The sequence below is a fragment of the Egretta garzetta genome, unplaced genomic scaffold (assembly GCF_000687185.1).
Source record: "Egretta garzetta isolate BGI_Z169 unplaced genomic scaffold, ASM68718v1 scaffold450, whole genome shotgun sequence".
NCBI classification, from domain to species: Eukaryota; Metazoa; Chordata; class Aves; order Pelecaniformes; family Ardeidae; genus Egretta; species Egretta garzetta.
Window position 1 is genome coordinate 120,286 of NW_009258303.1, and position 8,358 is coordinate 128,643.

At 37.6% G+C, this 8,358-nt stretch overlaps 1 protein-coding gene across 1 annotated transcript in view; it reads left to right on the forward strand.

Annotated features, from left to right (window-relative positions):
* Nucleotides 1-8,358, forward strand: part of LOC104126260 (sodium leak channel non-selective protein) — a gene marked incomplete at its 5' end in the record, with an annotated part of 155,188 nt that overhangs the window by 113,599 nt on the left and 33,231 nt on the right. Inside the window, 5 exons of the mRNA XM_035894172.1 lie at nt 2,849-2,935; nt 4,496-4,597; nt 5,036-5,105; nt 6,347-6,438; nt 6,604-6,726. Of these exons, the coding sequence (XP_035750065.1) occupies nt 2,849-2,935; nt 4,496-4,597; nt 5,036-5,105; nt 6,347-6,438; nt 6,604-6,726 (474 nt within the window). The remainder of the gene's footprint in view (nt 1-2,848; nt 2,936-4,495; nt 4,598-5,035; nt 5,106-6,346; nt 6,439-6,603; nt 6,727-8,358) is intronic.

Sequence of the window (8,358 nt, forward strand, 5' to 3'; positions counted from 1 at the left end):
ATCATTGAACCTGCTTTGAGAGAGGTGGTAGACTAGATGTCCCTTTGAGGTTCCTTCTTCTCCATTGATTCTATCAATTCTTCTGCAATCCAAAGAAAATAATAATTATTATACAAACATCTGGTAGAGGAAGAGCTGAAACAGCAAGGTAAGAATGACAATGAGAATACAAAATGGCTGAAGGAAAGGAAGTATGCTACTGTAGTTCAACAGACTGAGCAGACACTAAAGAAAATAAGCGACTGTTTTTTCCTTTAGAGACAGATGGAAGGAAACAAAAAAAAAACATGGAAAAGAAAAACCATGAATTATCCAAGTTGCATTAATAATTTATTTTATTTTACCAGCCAAACTCAGATTTCTTTTAAAAATAGTATATTTTTCCCAAATAACAACGTACCTGTGGTGAAATTTTGCTTCCTATTCAAACAGTACCATGGTGAATTACATTTATAAAATGAAAGAAAGAAACACAAGAACACCTATCAGGTGGATTTACCACCTGTCACATTTAACCATATTTTCCAAGTTAGATGGAAGTATAATGAGAACATAGAAAGATTTAGTGAGAATAGAGAGTCATAGTGAAAACAGTGCTGAATTACATTTATGATAGAGTGTTTTACTGAAGCGTGCCACACTACTAAGACTTCAGTATGAGCACGTTTCAGGGAGAACAAGAGCTAAACTGCATAGTAATATATGCGGTTACTGCAGAACACATAAATATTCACTCATTAAAATAATACAGAAAAACAACAAATCAGTGTTATACCAGGATGCAAGAAAATGAGTAAACACTTGTTGTGGAGAGGATGCCTCCCTAAAAAATCCAAGAGTGAGCATATGCATACCATCTGCAAGAGACGTCTTGCATACTATCTACAAGAGACCATCATATTTATGAAAGGTATAGTATTTTGAAGTATTGATCAAAGCATTTAACATTTTGCATTAACTCAAAGGATGTTACTTGAACACTCTGTTCACTACTTATTTTTCAGGAGTTCCAAAGCATGAAATAGTTTAAAGGACTTTCAAAAGTTTGGACCTCATGATTGTTTGCAGGTAATACAAACTACGTAATATTCCAATATTGTATTGTGCTGTATGGTCTAAACCTGTAGCCTGGCTTTCTGACAACCTACTAACTCACATTTTCTTTTTCGGGATATTTTATTCCATTTGTGCTTTTCAAGACAAATTTAGAGTATGTAGTTGCAGCTGCTCGACTGCGTTCAGAGTTCTGCAAGTACGAAGTCCAGAAGCTTGAAGTATTCTTATCTCTTCTGCTTTCATAACTTCCTCTTTCCTCCATAAGTGAACATGAACCTGTCTCATATTTCATAGAGGTGGTATAGGAAGATGGGAAGGACAGTTTTAGTTAAAAGAAAAAAAGGGATTTTGCCTGCATTTTTTGAAAAAAGGTCAAAAGATTCTGACCAGCTACAGTTACGTGAAGATGTATCAAGTCAAGAAAACATTTATTTTGAACTCTACTTTGCAAAGCACTAGATTTTTAAAACTGTGACACAGTGATTGTACCAGGCATGGAATTCACCTCCAGACTACCAGATCTGCCTGTGAGCTAAGTGTTCAAATTGTCATTGAGTTGATAGAGGTCTAGTTGATACAGGCAATGGAGCCCAGTGAGATCTTTAGCTGACTACTTTGTCTTTAGATGCTTTATCACTTTATGATTACTTGAATAGCTTCCAAACATCATTAATTAAATTAATTGACCAAACATTAAATTAAGTTGCTCATATATGGACATCTAATAACATATGAGATGCCAGAGGATGTCCAAGACATCCTCTTGAGGATGGCTGGTAATACAGAAATTTGCGCAGGGGACCCATACCCTGCTGGAGCAGGAGTGGGAGGGAAGACAAAATACTCCAAGGCATGGCAGGTGGAACTGGCCACCTCTGTACAATCTATTTAATTGAGTCCTACATTTCCATTGATTAGGAGGGAAGCCTGGACACATGGCCCACATGTAGGCACTGAGAGTAAGCACCTAAGTGTAGGTGTCTATAATAAGAAATCAAATCCTATTGTAGATTTTAAAATAGACAACTTTGCAATTCAGAAAACTTCATGGCACCTGCCTTCTTTTTCAAAAGTCCCTGAAGTTCTGCAACTCTAGGTGTCTAAACAGCCAAAAAATATCCAGATTCTGAGTCAAAAGGATAACAAAGCATGGCTTTTACTAAGAGTAAATACAAGGAAGATTAAGGCACTAATTCCCATCAAGTGGTGCATGCCAGGAGAGAGGCTGTCAAAAATAGCCACAGCCTTTTCACCACAGCATTTTTTTCTCTGAAAATATAAAGAATTTATTTGCAGCTACTTGATAAAAGTTTCTGTTCTCTGTGCTGTACAAATGGCATTTCATTATTCCTCTGTTGACTTCAATAGGAGCTGCAGGGCTTCCAGAGTTATTGAAAATGATTCTAAATATGGATTTAGGAATCTAACTTAGGAAGAGATCATAGACAAGCCTAACAGTCTTTCCATGGATCTTATCCTTTATGTATGCCCATTCGGTATAGTATATGGCTAAGTGAATTTTATTATACCATTAATAATCAAATAAACCATCTTGCTCATTAGACAGGTAAAGAATTTATTGTTTGAGCATTTAATGTTCTCTTTTATTATGGACATTAAGAGTTTATGTAACTTGGTATTCAAGTCACCTGGGTACAAGGACATGAAAAGTTTATGTGCAAGTTACTTTTTGATGTCAAGAAAATAATTGCTAGCTGTTAAAAGAAGAGCACAATAATTTATATTTACAGGGGAAAAAAAAAAAAAAGATAAATTACCCTCTTTGTCACAGCAAGAAGCCTCTATATAGAAGTCAGTCCCCAGAACTTTCCATTGTCTATGCTGGGAAAAAACTGGATTGTCATTTTAATGGAGTTAGGTAGGACCTATTTTTAGGAAATAATTTTTATGGGTTTTTTTACAAGAAAATTGTGCAGGTATTCAAATGATATCTCTGTTGTCTTCTGACAGTGTTATGTAGTATCATCCTCCATAATATAATGCTTAAAATCCGTTGCTATTAAAATGTTTGTGATTTGGCTAAGATGAGCTGTGTTCTATGAGACATACAGTACTTTTCTTAAATGGCACAATGCTTCAGTTCAGTGTAGTATAATCTTAATGCCCTCTGTAAGAAGTGTAGCACAACTTATTTTTCTAGCATGCTAGTATGATTGGCAGTGATGACTCTGACAAGCATTCTACGCTTCTCATTTTTGTTCCAGATCTTGCTTTGGATCCCTACTTCTATCATTTCTGTGTTTAAATCCAAAAGAAGGAGAAGTAGCAGAGAAGAGTGAAAAATAAAGTCAATGTGGGGAAAGAATGTGCCTGGGACGCATTTTGCCATCAAGCGTGATCATCCCATGGTGTCAAGGATAGCACATATCCAAGCTTTACAGTAGACTGGCAAATAGAGTGGTCACTCCAATAGCATGTAGTTTTTTTCATGTTTTCTAAAAAAATGGAGATTGAGTTCATTAAAAAGTATGAAATATTGCCAGCTGCGTCTTGTGTGAGTTTCTCTGAATTATGGTATAGCACAAAATGAGAAATAAGCCATGCACTGCGTAAACTTAAAATTGCAGAATTCCTGTATAGTTAAAATATTTGGCCAAAGTTGGCCAAAGTGGCATTTCTCAGCCATCAGGGGAGTTCTGTCAGCTCTCTCTTAGTGAAAGCCTCTCTTTTTCTTAAGCAAATCCATTTCAATGTAGCCAGCAAAATAAAGATATGCATGCTCTGTTTCACTGTAGCACACTTACTAACCAACCATCTGAATGAAATACTCATTTCTGCCAAAATAGCATAAAACACGTTTGCCAAAATTCAGGAAAAGCAAAATGAAGCAAATGAGGAAACAAGTGAAAAAAGCCGCACAACAAAATGCTGCGAGTTCAATGCGTTCCCAGAGAGAAGACATTTCATACTACAGGATATCAGGAATGTGCAGATTTTTCTTTCAGACCACATATGGTCTTAGTTATGTAGAACATTCAAAAATATGCTGTAAGTCTTGAGAGTGCACATGAATATCTTGCCTGAAAGGCCATACAGCCCTGAAAGGGAGCTGCCCTAAAATGACAGCTGTACTTGTACTATTCCCTTCTTTATTGCTGAGAAGCTGGTTTTACTGGTGTTTAGTGCATCGCTTGACACTTTTCACACTTAGTGAAGGTCTTGAAGGACCATAAATTCTACTGAAAAAATACCATAAGGCATGGAGAAGGTTCTTCAGATGGCCACTTATGTTGCAGAGTGGGGACCATTGTCTTGAAAATAAGTTTTCATGGAAAGTCCATTGCTGTTTTATTGTTATTGTCTGTTAAGCTGTGCATTCGCTTCCCAGAAGGTCAAGCTGGCTTGTCTGAACGCGCCACCTCAAAAATTATCATTTATACTGAAAACTGTGTGTCATCATCATTATATTTCTTTGTAGGGCCTGTACTAGACAACGCATGCTGAGTGGATCCTTTGAGGGGCAGCCTGCAAAGGAAAGGTCAATACTTAGTGTCCAGCATCATATACGACAAGAACGCAGGTAAACATGGACAGAAAGCATGGTTTAAAAATATTCCTAAAATAAAGGAGATGAAAAGAATTAAATTTGAGCAATACCTAACGTGTGAAAAACTGAAATTACTTACTTGTACAAAGAACTGAATTCTACATTCTTCATTGTAACCGTAATGAAATTCATTGTACTGTATAAATGGAAAAAATGCCTTTTTATTTCAAATGTCATTTCCTTCGCTGACTACAAAGCTATCAATTTAAAGATCAGAAGGAAAGAAATTGGCTTATGTTAGACCGGATTGAAAACAATTGAAGAACATATAAGCTTCTGATGTTAGCGAGAGAAAAATGATAAGAATTTGAGATATTGGGTGGCTGGAGAGCAGTTCTTTATAATGGCCATCCTATAAAGGTCAAAATTTCATCTTGAGATGTATCATTAAATTGATTATGATCGTTTCAGGTCACTGAGACATGGTTCCAACAGCCAGCGAATCAGCAGAGGAAAATCTCTTGAAACGTTGACTCAAGATGTAAGTCCTCATAGAAATTATGGTTTCAATTTGAGACTATAAGAAATAAGTGTATGTACTATAAAATAAATGCTTGTATAAGACTAATGCCTATCTATAATCTTGTTTGCAATTTGTCTTTTGAAATCTTGAAAGGAAATCATAAAACAAATACAGCAATTGCATTAGAATTAGCCTCAAAATAATTGACATGGTTATTTCAGTGATAGACCTACTGGTTTTGAAACGCTTGCTGAGATAGATTCACTGAAGCTGTAGACACTACATTAGGAACACGACAATTGCTACCCAGGACACCTTAAAAAGCCTTACTCTGGAATTACACAAATCACTCAGGCTGCCAAAACAGCACTTCAAAATTTCCCATGGAAGTTTAACAATATTTTTCAAACACAAGAACTGTCAGACAAAAGGACAAAGACTGAAAGGGAGAACAGTAATCACAGATTTCACTGTGGTATAGTTTCATGCAGTTAAGTGCATTTTCACTTCTGCAAATTCAGAATGGTATTTTGTGGATCTCTGTGACTATGGAAATTCAAGGGGCAATGTTAGTCCTTCCATTTCCAAACCACGACAGTAATTTTCTAGATGTGCTTCATACTTAAAACCAACCCCATAAGAAGTAATTAATGAATTGTTCTGCATGGCGGTAGAAAGAAACTGTAGGTTACTGGTCTTTTCAAGCAAATGTGGCTTTGCTTGAGTCCAAAAGTAAGGGTAACACCCAGCATTACCCCTCCAGGAGTGCTCCAAAGACTCACTTAACTCTGATGGTAATGCGGATTGTATCTTCTGCTGGATGAGCTCAGGCAAGCGTCCTCCCTCCCTCTCCCCATGCTCTGCAGTCACTACCTGTAGGTTCTGCCCAACTTAACTGCCTGGCAGCACATGCAGCAGGCTTGGGAATCTTTGCCCTTAGTAACTTTGATGGTATTCATTCCAGTTCAGAGAGATCGGCTGAGCTTACAAGACCTTTGCTTTTAAAGTTAAAAGTTGCACTGGATGGGACTTCACGCATGAAATTAAAACTGAAATTAACCTTGATGAGAATAAGCAGCCTTGTGCTGTAGATAGGAAATACTGTACAATATGCTTGACTGAGTTGATGTGCAGTGCATTTGGAAATAAAGATTTTTCATTTTAATCTTTCTATGTAAAATACCATATCTTGCTTTCATCTGAAACATTAAAAACAACAACCCACAGACCTCATTTAAAAGGAATCATTTTGCTTCTAGCACTCCAACACAGTGAGATACAGAAATGCACAGAGAGAAGACAGTGAGATAAAGATGATCCAAGAAAAAAAAGAACAAGCTGAAATGAAAAGGTATTTAAAAATCAAAAGTCTGAGCGCACACTTTTCTGTATTAAGTGTTCTCTGCATGAAGTAACAAGTATTGAGAGTCATGATGAAAAAAGAATGAAGTGTAAGGGATATTTTTGCCAGGTATAATGCATATCACTTCATAATTTATGTTCTGTCTTTCAAAAGGAAAGTCCAGGAAGAGGAGCTGCGAGAGAATCACCCATATTTTGATAAACCACTTTTCATAGTTGGTCGTGAGCACAGATTCAGGAATTTCTGCCGAGTGGTGGTGCGAGCTCGCTTTAATGCGTAAGTTTATCCCATATCAGTAGTTGGTTCCAACAGGGGTTTACTTTCACGTCCCCAGAAATCTAGATCTAACTTCTATTTTGAAAGGAAAGCTGCATATACTGTGGTCATCACACAAGCTGGCAGTCAGTTGCCTATGGTATAGTCTTGCTGTTGGAAGAAATGAAGCAATAAAATACTGTGTAAGGGCAGACATGTTTGCATGGTCCGTGATGCTGAGATGAGACAAGATTGCAGGAAAACCACAGGCATGAACTGAGAGGAAAGGGCAAAATACCCCTATTTTTAGACTTTGGGGAATCAGCTTGCTATTCCCTTCCTATTCCTCATTGTAAGGCAGGAAGTCTTTATATACCAACAGTTACTCAAAGAACAGAAAAAGGTGGTAAGAAATTAATCCCACCTGTGCTCACCTGAAGACTCCTTAGCCCATAATTAGAGACCCAGAATGGGATGGGGAGGTGTTCGGCTGTGGGAGATTAAAGGAGAAAAGCCAAGACCAGGTGAAAACCAGGAAGACTCAGTGACTAAGCTGTAGGTGTATGCAAGTGTGGCAGATACATGTCTATGTACAAGCAGCTTGTCATGAAATCATTTTATAACTCTATATGTCTATGGCTAGCACCCTAATTTTGGAGGGTTAATGCATGTTGCCTTGCAAACAGACAGCGTAAGACAGAAGATAGCTCAAGACTATGAGCTTGGCGCTTGGAAGACCTGGTTTCAGCACCTGCTTTACTGTTGATTTTCTCTGTGCCCTTCAACAAATTACTTCTAGGTAGAACAACAGGAAGGTTAATACACAGTTTTACAATGCCCGTGTTTTAGTGTTCTGCCAGCTATGTAGGAGCACATCCTTGAGATAGGTGCCTACTCTTTTATGCAACTACTAGCTTGATTATGGTTTGCTGGTCCACGAAGCAGTTGCAAATTAAAACAGCAAAACAAAACACATGAACATGCATTCCAGTCCGCTTGTCAAATACATGTCAGTGCCTCTTAGCATTGTGGAATGCCTGAGGGTAGAAGGATGTTTACATTATCAACAGTTTAATTAAAATGTTTGCAATTATAAGAGTAAATTGATTTTGTTAAACAGCCTTTTTTAAATTTATTTAAATCCCACCTACTTTATTCATTGTCCCACCCAGCTTGCCAAGTAAGATATTCTAGATGTCTTTTTCAAGCTGGTGGGATACATATTTTCTTCTAGTAAAAAACACTGAGGAATGTCACTATACACAACATGGGGAAGAGGTATGAGCTTAAGACACAAAAGCCAGTGGTTTCAGTGGGCAGGCATCAAAACCAGTATATTCTGTATACTGACTGGTGTAAGTGGATGAACCTGGCCTGTGGAAGATGCCTCTTGTTCTCCTTGTGTGCATCTTGTGTTCTTGTAATTCATAACCATGAAATCTCTTCTGGTGGTAATGAGTCAGGTCAGTCCATTTTTCACTTTAAACTCAGCGAGGAAGCAATGGGAATTTTACATCCTGATGGCTAGAGCCCTCACGTGGACTATAGGATACCTCAGTGCAGATCCTATCTCGGCATGATTTGATACAAGGATTTGAAAGATAAGTAAAAAGTGCCCCTAACCACTGGGGCAGGGAAGGCTTCTTGGTTTGG